General features: G+C 35.3%; 1 protein-coding gene across 1 annotated transcript in view; it reads right to left on the bottom strand.

Moving 5' to 3' along the window:
- LOC113511515 (uncharacterized) overlaps positions 1–16,540 on the bottom strand; it is a 70,116-nt gene that overhangs the window by 17,829 nt on the left and 35,747 nt on the right. Inside the window, exon 3 of the mRNA XM_052893454.1 lies at positions 936–2,839. Within this exon, the coding sequence (XP_052749414.1) occupies positions 943–2,823 (1,881 nt within the window). The 5' untranslated portion in view covers positions 2,824–2,839 and the 3' untranslated portion in view covers positions 936–942. The remainder of the gene's footprint in view (positions 1–935; positions 2,840–16,540) is intronic.

Below are 16,540 nucleotides of genomic sequence, written 5' to 3'. Positions count from 1 at the left end.
ACCCTAAAAATGGCGTGCTAATTGCCACATTAAATTGATTGAACTAGAACTAAAATATAAATAACTTTTTTCAATTAATGTCATACCTAGTTTGTACAGATAATTTGTAACCTTGAAATCCTTATGGCTTAATACAAAACCTTTATGTAACTCGATCTCGTTAAATTGTAGTTAACTTGTTGGATTAATTAACTAGTTAAATAAATTCATAAAGAGAAAGTTGATTTGACCTATCGACCGTTAATTTATCTTTCAATTGATATTAAACGCTTAATTTTGTTGAAAGAATTTGGCAATCAGGAAAATTTTGATTGTGCATGGTGAATATTTTTTTTTAATAGGTGATAATGGAATGGTAACCCCATAGATGTAGTATAACGTACGATAACCCCGCCTGCACTATCGGTATACGCTGGCGAGGTACCAGTGAGGGATGATGAGGACGAAAGTAGGTCAGTTGACACATCGTGTTAAATACTACAAGAATTGACCAAGATGGTTTTCAGGGGGAACCGCATGAAGGTCGACCTGATAGCATATAATGCTAGCAATGGAGCTGTTAGATCTCCGTTTCCTTCCCTCCAAGCATTAAAATTATTAGCGGCACGTAAAGTGACAGTATAAGTAATAATTCTATGTAAAAATAAGAATAAGCTTATAAACAAGTCTATTTGATTAAAGATGATTTAAATTTGAAATATATTTAAACACCAAGATGCGACGTGTTACTATGATGGTTCAAAATTTATTGTCGTTTCCCAACTCATATTGCTTTGGTGAAAATGTTCAATTGCACTGGCAGGACGCTTTTCACAAAGGCACTCTTTTCAAAGGATGCTAATGATTTTATCTTTTAATATTTAGTAATAAAATGTAAAAAAAAAAAAATTAAATTGTTTTTTGGTATTTTGAAAATATGTAAAGAGAAAACTTACCAGATAATTAGAGATACAGCGTCGGCACCTTCTTTTGGGTTCCCAGAGACAATTTATTTCCCATCTTCTTGTAGCCCTCATTTTTTACTCTAAGTTTTGGTTTCTCCGTTTCCACAGGGCAACCTTTCATTTCCCAAACGAGATTAGTCAACGATTTAGGCCTGCTCAGTTTCCTTGATCTCTTTTCTGGTAATTTCGGGCCGTTACCCGAATCTCCCGACGTTCTCCCACCAGAGTGGCTTGAATCTAACGTCCCATCTAACTCCATAGCCTGATGTATATTAGAAAGACTCTTGTACCTTATGTTAAAGATAGGAGAATCACCTTTCGTAATTGGACGTACCGGACTAGTTACTGGACTAGGATTCTCTTTTGTAGGAGAATTACTTTTTTGACGGAACACCATTCTAGTTTTATTGCTGTTCACGTTATTTTTTATAAACAACTTGGGCAAATTGTTCGGGGCTGGAGCGATAGAACATTTTTCTTTATACACTGTAATAGGAGTTTCCTTAGGCGTTATGGCAGTTTTGCGTGTTCTCTTCTCTGCTTTTTGGGCATTCAAAGGCTTTTTAGTCGGTATAGTCTCTATAGGGGGCGGTTCTGGTTTTATTTCAGTTATTAAAGGCATGTGGATAGGCGTCGGCGCAGGAGATGATGGTGCCGATTCGTGTCTTGTGGGTTCGTTAGAATATGGCGATTTTAAATTCTTAGGTAGAGGCGCGAACCCTCTCACATAGTCATAGATTTGATCAATTTCATCGTATTCATCGGGAATACTGTTTTCATCTCTGTGACTACTGTAAATATGACTGTGGCGGGATATATGCTTGTGTTGATTGGCAGTGTCCGAAGAAGCGCTTCTTCTTAAGAAGTATCCAGTTTTTAACAAAGGTGGGGCATGTAATGGCGCGTTTAGTAGTCTCTTTGGATCACCCAATTTACCATCTAGTACATGTATTCTATCAACCACATCAACGAGCAACCGATTGCACTTCTCAACTAATCTTGAGAACTCCATAAAGTTTTTGATCTGCTCTTCATTTTTACATTTTTGCATTTTGAGAGGAGCCGCTAATGGTAAGGCTACTAAAGCGTTACCTTCTTTTGGTAGAGGCAGTGCAAATACGTGGTCTTCTTCAAACATCGACAACAACCTCAATTCAGGAACAAAATGGCTTGCACTCTTTAGTCCTCTCGGTGGAGTGCCATGCACAAGTCTTACAGTGATCGGCAATCGTTTCGTTAGCAACGTTTTAGCTGTGTGAACTCCACTTATGTTCTCTTCTTTGGCTATAGCAGAGAACTTTCCCCTCTGATCCAAACTTAACAATACCGTATCACCTTTAGAGTCAGTGCATTTCAAATATTTATTTTTACCTAAATACGCCTCTCCTTTAGGCATAATGATTTCTCCAGCGGGCATATTTCTTGCTCCATCGGCTGTTATATTACCTTCTAGATCTGTTTTAGCGCAAATCACCCTAACTGGTTCTCTCACTAAACATCCATCTTCAAGTTTTCTTCTTGATAGTTCTGCTACTGATTCTATACATCGTACTGCTCTACCTTCTTCGCTGAGCAGCTCAAAATATCCTTTATAAGTATCAGGGATAGCTATTCTAGGTCCTACACTGACCATTCGTCTTCCCTCTTTTAATTTTATGGCCTGAGCAATGATTTTTTTCCTCTTCCCTGCGGATACAAGTAGGGCTGTGCTCTGAAGGCCTGGGCTTGGTAGTGTGGGTACTCCGAGACCTCCATATTGACCTTTGATGATCTTGGCGACGCTAGGCAGTCGGTTCTTAACAGCGAACTCTCTGAGATAGTGACCCTCGTCCAACCAACGAGACGCTGCTACCACGATTTGGCCATCCGTGGCTGCCATCGTGGGTGTGTCACATCTGGAATGAAGAAAAAACGAATTATATAAAACTTTATACTAAATATTATAAAAAAAAAGTAATAACCTTTACTATACCAATTTTTAAGGACAATTTAAAGTTCTTGAAACTGAACTTTAAATTAATAATTTATAAGTAATTAATTTATTATTGATACAACCGGTCAAGTGCAAGTCTTGCGCACAATTTTTTTATGTATTTAACTAATTTTTATTTGATTGAATGAATTAAAAATAAATATTTAAAGGATATACCACATCATACGCATAGATAAATGAATTCATTTATTATATATGTATATATACATACATAGTCCTCTCCTTTTGGGGAAGGCCTACGTTCAGCAGTGATATATATATATATATATATATATATATATCACATTAAAAAAATATTTATTTATAATTCATACTCGTTGCATGGAACTTGAACTTTAAAATTAATAACTGCTATTTCTTTAATGGAGAACGAATTCAGACTTTATAGTCTAAACCATACATTTCAGAATTAATTAACAACGATAAAATAATTATTAACATCGAAACAGAGTTCGATATCCATAAAAATACAATTGTTTGCACTTTGCACATTAAAAAAATAATTTCAGTGTTAAACAATCTTTTGGTCTACGGGTCGCAAATAAATAGACCAAATTTGATTCAAACTGTAATTTATATATTTACGTGAATTACCCAATGAGCAATTTTAACTTAGGTAAAAATATTTCCAGTATTGAATATTGCTACTGATTTATGACTTCGTTGGTATAATGGTTCAATATTACACTGTCTCTTCTTCTAATGGTCATGAGATCGATCTTCATACAATATTTGTATTGTATTTCTTTTTGTAAATATATGTATATATTTGTTAATACAAATACACCAATTATCTAGATGTTTTCTATGTACAAAATGTATATATTAAAAACAGTTTAATCATATTAATTAAACTAAACCGTCTTTCAAAAAAAAAAAAACGTTCACGCTCATTTTTTTACTTTATCTGAGCAGTAAGCGCTTTATATTATTCTTAATTTCGTGTACAATATAGTATATGTCATATATGTGTAAGTATATTTGTTATTTATATATATTAATTCGTTTATATATGTAATTTTAGTATGTATGTATATCAATAATTACTAGTACCGCATTCACTCGAATGCGAATTCCGACACTTCCCTATGGTTAACTGGGAGAGAATGGTTTTAGCATTAAGTCCGCCATGTACACATATTTGTACTAATGAATAAATAAATAAATGTATTTATAAATTGTTTAGTGTCCCAAGTAGAAATTGTTAGTAGTTTTGGACTAGATGGCGTTGTGCAATGCAATATGATAAGTAACAAATATAACCAGATATTTGTTACTTATCATGTTGTGACTTTACATAATATCTAGACATACTTTAATTTATTTTTAAAGAATATATCAGATATCAAATTTTTTTAATAGTTTTTAGGTAAGAAATCTCTCCGTTCTCTATGATTGCGGGCCGTATATTGACAAGTACTGATTTTTTATTCGGCGAACATCAGACTGGAGGCAGATAAAAATTCCGTTAGATCATAAACCTATACTAATGCGGTGTTAAAACTAAAAAGACGGTGTGTGGTGATTACGGCTGGGATGTACTGGGTGCAAATATTGTATCAGGTTTTTTTAATGGATCGTAAGGGAATGGAAAACCCACCTGCGCTAACGGTATACGCTGGTAGGGCACCAGTTAGGCTTGATAGGTGAATATTAAAAGGTAGGTCAGTTAGCCCACCGTGATAAATACATCTGGAAATCTGCATGATGGTTTCCAGGAGGACCACGTGGAGGTCGACCTGATAGGGTGTATTGCTAGCAATGGGACTAGTAGTCTGCATTACTAACAATCCCTTTCCCCCATCAGATTCTTGTTAGCTATTTGTTTTTAACGATTTTTTTTTTCATTTCATTAATTTTCATTCATAGAATACTTCTATATTATACACTAGCTGTATCCCGCAGCTCCACCTGTGTGCATCAGTAATTTATCCTGTGTACTATATTAGTATATAATTTACACGTGTACCAAATTTTATTTAAATCCTTGGTAAAGAGACAGTAGTTTTTGCGTAAAAGAGTAACAAACATCCATTAACTTTCCATCATTACAGACTTGCGGATTTATTATATTAATAGGATTATTGGGACCGACTTGTGCGAAGCATTTCTCAGTGTGCCACCGGCGTAAGCTGCGCGCGCGCACCCGCCGGCGCGTAACGTAGTGTTATTCGGCGTTACATCAACGAACCATTGTTTGTGTACGTTGACCTTTACCTCGTTCGATACAGTTTGTTTTCCGCGGAAACGTATATTGCATAATATTTCAATGACTGCGGTAGAGCTAAGAGAGTATACATTTTTTTTTATACGACTTAGAATGGTAAACAAGCTGACGGCCCACCTGATGGAAAGTGGTAACCGTCGCCTATAGACACGAGCAGTACCATGGATATAACAGAGTATACTGTTTCGCCCATGATACCCCCCATGCGTTGCCATTCCTGAGGACTCAGGTGTTATTTCTCTGTACTCTGTAAATTCACGCCATATCCCATCCTTCAAACCGAAACACAGCCATGTAAACACAACTGATTCACGGTAGAAACACGAATGGGACAGAGGTACCCAAGCAATCGACTTTTGTACAAAGTCTGCCTCTGGTAAATAGCTATAATATATATTAATATAATAAAATTGTGACTAGACAATGTCGGCCCATAAAAAATATTTAGGGAAACATTTATATGAGGTATCGTAATAGGCATAGTTCATATATATGGTAAAAAAAGGTAATATTACCCCTTTCCACATCGCTCATACCAGTCTTTTTAAATGCATGGTAATAGAATGGTAACCCCATCTGCGCATACGCAACGCTACGCGCATCGGTATACGTTGGCGGGACACCAGTGAGGAATGATAGATGAGAATGAAAAGACAGACCAGTTAACCCATCGTGATGAGTACATCTAGAATTCGGCATGATGGTTTCCAGGGGGGACCACGTGGAGGTCGACCTGACAGGGTATATGCCTATACCTATGTTCACTTCGATCGAATGTTTAATTTCGACATTATATATTGGATAATCATATCAGTATATATATATCATGGATATCAGTTATTGATATATATATATATAACTCACCCCTAGTTCTAGAACAGTTAAATGAGAACAGTTGTAGTTAAAACTATATTGTTTAGAATGTTTGTCTGTCTATTTGTATGTCCGTTTCGTTATGACGAAAAAACTGTTATACCAAATTGTATGCGGTTATGACTCTTGTACTAAATCGATAGATTTAGATCTTTAGGAAACTAGATATTTCTAGTGTATTAACTTGACACGTGATCTACAATTGCTATATTTTATTGATCTTTTTATTTTTAAAATCCAAGCGCACAAAGTCGTGGTCATATCATTTTTTTTTTGTTTGCATAAGAATGTCTTCTATGTACAGATATAATTTAGTTATAATTTTTGTTTATATTAATAAAAAAAAAAAATGAATCAAACCACGTTATTCGGCATATCTGTGCCACTACTGGGTAATGGGCAAAAACAAAAAAAATATATACATTTGTACTGGAAATTCCGAAAACACCACAATAGCACCATTTAACGAATAGTACCACGATTAGAAATACAAAAACGCATAGTTAACTTGATAATCTGTGGTATACCTATGAAAGTCTTATGCTATCTGATCAAACAGACCTAACGCCGAAATACACAATGGTGCATTTCGCTAAATCATGACGAATAAAAATATATTTAGTCCGAATGTACATCACGACTTCATCGCACGATTAAACCTATTGTGGGAGATAATATTGCCGGTAACTGTACCCGATAGTTCGTAGACAAATAAGGAGCTCGATGTCGGGTCATAGAAATCGCGGGATTATACATTGAATGTATGTAACCAATCTAATTGTCCAAGGGTCGGTACAAGGCAAACGTTCTCGGGGTAGATCACCAGCGCGATGGACTGACCTCATCAAAACAGCCACAAAACAGTCTATTATGAAACACTCACTCGGCTGTGAGCAGAAGTAGACGAAGACGCATTGCGAGGACCTCAATCGAAAAAGGGCCTCATCGACGCTCCACTATAATCATAAAAACTGTCGTAGTTTTTATGATTATAGTGGAGCGTCGATGAGGCCCTTTTTCGATTGAGTTTCATTCTGTCAAGAGTGTACGACTGAAGAGTATCTACCCAGCAAAATTGTTATATAAACCAATTTGACATATAGTTTTTTCAAATTTTTATTTTTTCTTTTTCTACTCTGCTCATTGGCAATCTGTTCCTTATAGAATAATAATACAATATGCTGTTTGCATGTTAGGTTTGAATTTTCTTATTATATGTTGAAGCCATTCTGTTAATCAGCTCACAGTGTGTCTACAAATCTTTCTGCCAGTTCCTGAATGCTGTCTTTTTAATCGAATCTAATAGGACGATGAAAATATCTTACGTATTTACAGATAATGCTACCATTTTCCATTAGGTGAGTCGTCAGCTTGTTTGCCTTTTTTTGCTGCAGAAAAAAATGGTATATGGTTTATTCAACAATTAAACTTACAGATGCTGGCATTATGAATAGTTTCTGTAAAGTAGGCATGTTGCTTTGCGTAAATGAGATTTCGTGTTTCATCTTAGATCGTAGATAGGTAGTGCATTGTTTATGTGCGTGTAATCGCTCGTTTCATGGCCTCTCAGCCCAAGTAAAGCTGACGATCCGCTATCCAGCAGTTCTCATGAAGCGAACCGATTTATGGCAACAAGACCTGCCCGGGCCTGTCCTGACTTGGCTTGTCGTATTTATGTCATTTAATTATATGAAACTTACCAAACAATGAACGTTTGACAGCGCCATATTTAGATTTCGAACGATGCACCTAATTTAATTATTTATTGCAGTTATAATAATAATTAATTAACTAATTAAATTTAATTATTAATAATAATTCAAATATTATTATTATTGAAAGACGGTTTTCTTTCAGGCAGAAAACCCTGTGACACTGCGACTTCTCCATGATCTTTTGTGTTCGCCTTTTTTTAAAGTTCGCTGCCAATTCTTATCAATGTTAGGAATTTTAAGATGTTTTTTTAATACATGAGTAATAGTATAGTGGATGACAGAAGAATTACGAAAGATATTTATCGAGCATGAACGAATGGAGATGTCGGTAGGGGCCGTTCTAGACGGCCAAATGGGCGAAATGGGCGACGTGCTGACGGAGGACCAAATTAAAAGTTCCCTGCAAGCGGCGAGCGTGTATGAAAAGACTGATGAATGTGTAAGTAGCGATAGAGATCTGTTTAAATCGAAGTTTTTGGCGTTTCCATTGTTTCTGCCTACCCTAATGGGAGACAGGCGTGACAGATATGTATGTATGTATTGTGGACGTATATACATAATAATACTATTATTTATTATAATTATGGACTATCGGAATACAACGTTACTTGAATGGGTATATTTAACTCATTATTGTTTCGATCACGATGTAGTTTTGATTGCATGGTTCTAGTTTGAGGAGCAGTAAATTTACATGGTGGGGAGACATAACATCCTAGTCCTCAGGAATGCCAAAGCATAATGGTACACGGTACTGTTCAGTCTATAGGTGACAGCCGCCGCTTTAGCAGCTTTCCATTAGGTAGCTCAGCAATTTGGCCATCATTTTAAATTGCATAAAACATACTGCAGTTTTATTTTGGATTTTCTGTGAGAGAACTTACTTCCAAATTAAGTTCGCCATTAAGTTAAACTTCATTAATTAATTAACGACGTGAAACAACGGTAAGTGTAATAAAATGTTTCAATTCATCTCAAAACAGTTGTTTCCCACGATTGCACCGAGGGGGTAAATAAAAATGCAAAATGATGGCCAATTAAAAGCAACATGTTTGGAGATAATTGGTGTGTTGATGTGAGGGGACACGACGTGAGAGATACAATAAGATATATTAATACTACCTCTCATTATCATATCAGTTTTTAGTTCAAATCTGATAAAACTATTTTGCAAAATGATGTAGTAGGCAGCAATTAAAACTGCGGTTGCCAACATGTTTGATATGACTTTTTGGGTTACATTAATGTATGTATATTTTACCAGTGTGTACAAAAGTCGATTGCTTGGGGTGAGTTTGCACGTGTTTCGGTTTGAAGGGTGGGATATGGCGTGAATTTACAGGGTGAGAGATCCTCCGGAATGGCAATAAGATATATTATATATATATATATATTATATATATATATATATATATATATATATATATATATATATATATATATATATATATATATATATATATATATATTTTATATATATATTTTTTTTTAAAATACTATATAGTTTCTTTAACTCGCTGGTAATTTATTGTTGCTTTCTATAGGCGAAAGATTTTTTTAAAACAGCTTAAGTAGTTTTTTAATTGTACCCAATAAAAACAAACAAAGCAACATACAATAATTTAACACTGTATCCCACAAAAATATCGACTTCGTTGCAGCTGAACTAGTGACTTACAAAACTAAACTTTACAATCTATTTTGATAGAATTTCTATAAATGGGACTAATCTGTAACTATATCTTTTCAGATAGACAAAAAATTTTGCAAATCGATTCAAAACTGACGGAGTTATGAGGTAACAAACATAAAAAATACCACCGAATCGAGAACCTCGCTGTTTTTGAAGTCGGTTCAAAAAGTATGCAAATTTAGTTCCATTAGTACATTTAACGGTGTGTAAATCTTACGTACTGACAGTAAGAAATTCGAGTATAACATCAAATAACATAATAACTTGGAACACCTTTGTTGATTCACAACGCCTTTCTTACTTAATTACTAGCCAATGCGCGTTAAGTAGCACGCGAAATTGACGTTTCTTTCCTTTTACTATGGAATAATTAATGAAACTACAGTAAGAAGAGGAGTTACCATTAAAATTAAATCAGTCAAGTGCGAGTTGAAGTCGTACGACAAGGGTCCCGTATTTTTTTTTGGTACAACTTAGAATAGCAAACAAGTTGACGGCCCACCTGATGGAAAGTGATAATCGTCGCCTATAGACATAAGTAGTACTTGTTTTTTTTTAATGTGTGACAATGGTATGGTAACCCCACCCGTGCTATCGGTATACACCGGCGGGGCACCAGTGAAGGATGATAGGTGAGGATGAAGCAGGTCAGTTAGCCCATCGTGACGAATTCAACAAGAATTGTTTACGACGGTTTCCAGGGGGAACTACGTGGAGGCTGACCTAATAGAGCATATTGCTAGCAATGGGGCCGTCAAACTCCATTGCTAACAATCCCTTTCCCCCCCATAACCAGTACTATGAACATAACAAACTGTTTCGTCCATGACACCCCCCATACGTTGCCATTTCTAAGAACGGCATGTTCTAATTTGCATAAAAAAATTGGAACTAACTTCCTAACGATCACTTCGTAAAGTCATTTTATATCATATCTACAAAATCCATTTTTATGTCAAGAGAACAAAAACCCATTTACAGATAATTCTTATAGTAATAAAAAAAAAAAAACTTAATAACTATATAATAATGTAATAACTTGGAATACGAGTAAATTGTAACAAATACAAAAGGATTTAAAAAAAAAATATAAATAGAATACTTCCTTAAAATCACTGTCGACTGATAGCGTTCCCGAGAGATTATAATATATATATATATATATATAATTATATATATAAAATACAAATTATTTTATATACCAGAGGGAGACTTTGTACAAATGTCGTTTACTTAGGCACCTCTGTTCCACTCGTGTTTTTACCGTGAAGCAGTTGTGTTTGCATGGCTGTGTTTCAGTTTGAAGGGTGGGATATGGCAGTGAATTTACAGGGTACAGAGGAATAACACCTGAGTTTTCAGAAATGGCAACGCGTGGGGGGTATCATGGGCGAAACAGTATACTCTTCTATGTCCATGGTACTGCTTATGTCTATAGGCGACGGTTACCACTTACCATCAGGTGGGCCGTCAGCTTGTTTGCCATTCTAAGTTGTATACAAAAAAAGATTATATTGCAAAATAAAATTGGTTTCATCTAATTTCTTTAATTACTATATAGTTAGACCAATTCATTATGGGATCACCCTCGGATATTTAGAAGGAACGTAAGATCCTGGTCTTGAAACACATCAGCAAGATGAACAGGTCTTAACGTGAACGGAGAATGTAATATAATATTCTTTCTTGGTCCATTAAACTCATAACTGACCGTGACTGGTGGTTAGCAGACCATAACCAAACTCTTTATGGTCCATCATAACATGGAACAAAACGGAATCAAAATATTATATATATATATATATATATCTCTATATATTATACTTTATAATTACTCCTCTCCATCCAAAGGTTTGTTTTATTTTTTTATACAACTTAGAATGACAAACAAGCTGACGGCCCACCTGATGGAAAGTGGTAAACGTCGCCTATAGTCATGAGCAGTATCATGGACATAACAGAGTATACTGTTACGCCCATGATACCCCCCATGCGTTGCCATTCCGGAGGACTCAGGTGTTATTCCTCTGTACCCTGTAAATTCACGCCATATCCCACTCTTTAAATCGCAACACAGCCATGCAAACACAGCTTCTTCACGGTTGAAACACGAATGGGACAGAGGTACCCAAGCAATCGACTTTTGTACAAAGTCTCACTCAGTCCCGGCATAGAATGAGCCACCTCTTCCTTTCCCGTGGGTGTCGTAAGAGGGGACTAAGGAAACTTAACGGTCAAGGGATGGGCAGCAGCGTCTCTCTTAAAACATTACTAAAGCCTCACTGCCGTTACCAATTCGCACGCCAAGCGTGGTAATCACTTGTAAAACCCCCCTTATGGTGGAGTTTATAGGAGCCCTATAGATTATGAAAGAATAAAATTTACTGTTCCATTAAAATTGTGAATGTGAATCATGACCAATATTAACACAACACTATTGATTATAAAAAAAATCATCAAAATTGGTTTAGCATATCCGAAGATACTTTTATCGTGTACACTACACAAAAAAAAACAAACAACATTAAATCAAATTAATTAAATTTAATTAACCTTATTAAATTAATACAAAGTAAAATTAAGAATCTCCTTAATCTTTAGTTATGTTGCTTAAAAACAGTTGAATTGGCTGTAGCATTCTTTTTTGAAGTCGGTTGAAGTCTCCACATCCTTACCCAAATAGCATACGATAATTGTAGCGGGGAAGGCGCAAGCGCACACCGTTATACTGACGCGGACTTGATGTTCGGGGATTTATAACCAGATGCGTACACTGCTGGCCACCGAGTTGTATACACATTGGTAAATTATTTATAATGGATAAATATTTCCGACTGAGGAGTCGCATAAAAAAAAAACCATTCCATTTTTATCTATTATAAAAGATTAGGTTTTATGTTTTACAATTAGGGATTAACTAACTTAGCACAAAAAAAAAAAATTATATACTGAGTCACATTTTCACTCTGCGTGTTCTACCGTTTATACAACAGACTATGCTCACAGAAATTGTTCAATATGATGCTCACGGGCACTTCTACAATCTTACAGCTCGCCATCATCAGGGAATCCATCCCTAAATCTTAGAGCCTAGATGGTTGTGTACAGCGCGGTTTCAGAGATGTTTCCTCCCACGAATGCTCAGGTTTTAGAATAAGCTGTTGAGGTTTTTCCAATAGACTACACCACGGGATTCTTGAAAAAAGGGATAAAGACATTTAAATTTTTTTGAATTCTGTAATATCTTTTATTTCTAAATAAATAAATAATATTAAATTGCACTCTAGTTACCGAGTAGATAAGTGGCACAATGAACCTCCATATAAAGCTGTATAGTTAATAGGAATAAATGAAAAAAAAATTACACCAAACTTAAAAGACAAATTTTAAGTAGATATCTACTAGTAGAGGCAATGTATCTGATTTCAAATTGAATATCAGAGATAGTGTTAAATATTATACACTCAATTCCAGTTACATTAACAGCTACCTCGCTGTAGACCCGGAAATATTTTATGGACTCCTAATACTGGAAGTTAACACATCATTACCGAGTAAGGTATAAAATACGATCTTCACGCAAATTTTATGGTTGTGTTAATTAGAGATGCATAATAGAAATATAACAGTTAATGAAAATATATGTGTTCTCATAAACAAAACTTTATAGATAGATATATTACTTTTATACGTGTTGTCATTATCGATGTTATGTTGTAAATATTAATAGGGTTTTATAAAAGATAAATATTTTACATTTTATATAAAAAAAACAAAATTCAATTACATTATTTAAATTGACCTTACATATTAAAAGTAACTTTTTCTTTTTTTAAATGAAATGAGTTTATAATTAAAATGCATTGAACAGTTTAAAATTATTACAAGCCAATTATTACAAAGTGAAGATGTGGTCCAAGATGGGGCTCGCATGCCCTCAAATAGTCTATTCACATTTGCCTTAAAATTGGTGTAAATTATATTTATATGGAAAAACATAAGCAAGAAGAGAGTTCCACTCCTTAGTCGTGTGAATGATGATAAAAGACGCAATTTTTATATATTATTATACTTTTTATAATATATAAATGTATCTTGTACTTTTAAACTAAGCCTTTTTTTTATATAACTTAGAATGGCAAACAAGCTGACGGCCCACCTGATGGAAAGTAGTAACCGTCGCCTATAGACATGAGCAGTACCATGGACATAACAGAATATACTGTTTCGCCCATGATACCCCCCATGCGTTGCCATTCCTGAGGACCCAGGTGTTATTCCATTATACCCAGTAAATTTACGTCATATCCCACCCTTCAAACTGAAACACAGCCATGCAAACACAACTGCTTCACGGTAGAAACACGAATGGGACAGAGGTACCCAAGCAATCGACTTTTGTACAAAGTCTCCCTCTGGTATTATAAATATTCTTCTAAATCTTTTAAATTTGTAATTCAGCAAATGGAAATATAAAGCATGATATTTTTTGAGTTAAAAATATTAAATATTTTAAATTGTATCCAGTATTATTGGCCACAAGTGTAACTGGCTTATGGCTTTTTGCAGTCGGCTCATTCGGGTGAATGTCCTAAGATGCCTGGGACCTAATTCAACGGATACAGCCCGGTGTTAACGTTACGTTATAGGGAAAGTATGTTAATCTGATGGCAACGAGACGAGATCTCATTTTGGATCTCATTATGAAACACTAGTTTTTACCCGCGACTTTATCCGTGTGACCGTAATATTGATTGATAAGGATAAACAGTAGCCTACGTTATTTTCTTTCGTAAACGGTTTGTCAGTACTTGGTGGTTTATCAGTACGCTTGGCAGGCGGATTGGCAACCGCAGTTAGGCTTTTGGTTATGTTTTTAGAGGGACGCTGTTGCCCATCTCTTGACCATTAAGTTACCTTAGTCGCTTCGACATTTATAGAAAAATAAAGTGAAGCCATTCTACGTCGAGACCACACGGCATAATAAACATAATGTTTATGCTAAGCATATACTATAATAACGCGTTTTTTTTTATGGGTGAAAATGGAATGGTAACCCCGCCTGCGCTAACGGGATACGCTGGCGGAGCACCAGTGAAGGGTGATAGATGAGAATGAAAACAGGCCAGTTAACCCATCATGATGAATTCATCAGGAATTAACCATGATAGTTTCTAGGGAGAACCGCAAGGAGGTCGACCCGGTTGGGTATATTGCTAGCAATGGGATTCTCAGTCTCCATTACTAACAATCCCTTTCCCTCCTTATAATAACGTGTTAAAATATATATAAAATTGTTTTGTTATTTTCATGGTATTGCTCATGTCTATAGGCGATGGTTATCACTTTCTATCAAGTGGGCCGTCAGCTTGTTTGACATTCTACAGTCTCCCATTAGGGTAGGCAGAAACAATGGAACGCCAAATGCTTCGATTCAAACAAACCTCTTTCGCTTCTTCCACATTCATCAATCTTTTCATACACGCTCGCCGGTTACAGGTACTTTTAATTCGGCCCTTCTTCAGCACGTCGCCTATTTGGTCAACATACGTCCATCTAGGGCGACCCCTGCCGACATCTCCATTCATTCTTGCTCGACAAATCTCTTTCGTAATTCTAAGTTGCATAAAAACCTATATAGAATTAAAAAGATTAAAAAAAATCGAAATAAGAAAAAAATATAATTTCATTGAAAGCTTCAGCAAAGCCAATTACGATGTGACTTAGTAGATGGAGTCTTAAATGTAACATCAGAAAGGATGTCTCAAAAGCTAAATTGCCGGGTTCAACACGCGACCGACACGCAATTCCGATTTATCATGTACCGACGCTCTATTTAAAGTTAATTTCTTCCTGGATCAGGGCGCTTGCGTTGTCCACGTCATAAGAGGTAGCGTTGTTGAGTCATGAACGCTGCTTTTATTATATTGGTAGGATTTTTGATACAGTAAAGTGAGTGAGTGACGTGAATAAAACTGTAAGATAATAATTTGAATTTGAATGCCATAGTAGGTACAGTGAAATTAATAAACAACTTAAAAAATAAATAAAATTAAGTACAAAAACTAAAACTATAAGCAAGATATTGTCAATTTAGAGTCATCTCTTAATACAAAGAATAAATACATTTAAATTAACGACTAACTGTCGTTAATTCGTCAATTTAGTACAGACACTTCTCTAGCAATGAGGACTTTAATTTTTTCCCAAAGATATTTAAATTCATTCAGTGACATTAATTCTTTAGATAGTTTATTTAATAACACCACCGCTTGATTTCGTGGACAATGTTATACTATTTTTAATATATGATTAGATATAATAAAAATAGTACAACATTAAAGAATTCAGTTTATGATTTTTTAACCTTAAAATATTTTAATTGAATGTTATGTATATGTACATATTGACAAATAAAGGAAGCTGAAATAAATTATAACTGCATAATTAACACTGAACCTGTAGGGGGAAAGGAATTGTTAGCAATGGGGTTTGACAGCCCCATTGCTAGCAATATGCCTTATTAGGTCGACCTCCACGTGGTTTCCCCTGGAAACCATCGTGAACAATTCTTGTTGAATTCGTCACGATGGGCTAACTGACCTGCTTTATCCTCACCTATCATCCTTCACTGGTGTCCCGCCAGTGTATACCGATAGTGCGGGTGGGGTTACCATTCCATTATCATCCATTAAAAAAAAATAAACACTGAACTTGCCAAGCACGGTCAAATGAGCGTTTATGAAATTTTGTTTAAACAAATTTCATGTATAACGTTACTGTATCACCATGTAACTTACTGACTTTTCCTATAATATTATATTACATACAAGCCATTTTTCAATATTTACAACTTACTGTTATTCACTTGTTTATTATCCAATTAGCTAAAATCTCTTTCTATATTATGATACATACTTTATTTTAAAGCGGTCATTTGACCGCTCATGGTAGGATTTTTAATTAGTGATAATGAAATGGTAACCTCACCCGCGTTATCGCTATATACCGACGGGGCACCAGTGAAGGATAATAGGTGAGAATGAAGCAGGTCAGTCAGCCCATCGTGACAAATTCAACAATTGTTCACCAAGG

This window comes from Galleria mellonella, unplaced genomic scaffold, assembly GCF_026898425.1.
Source record: "Galleria mellonella isolate WM207_F2 unplaced genomic scaffold, CSIRO_AGI_GalMel_v1 utg11558, whole genome shotgun sequence".
NCBI classification, from domain to species: Eukaryota; Metazoa; Arthropoda; class Insecta; order Lepidoptera; family Pyralidae; genus Galleria; species Galleria mellonella.
This window is presented reverse-complemented; position numbering and strand designations above follow the sequence as displayed.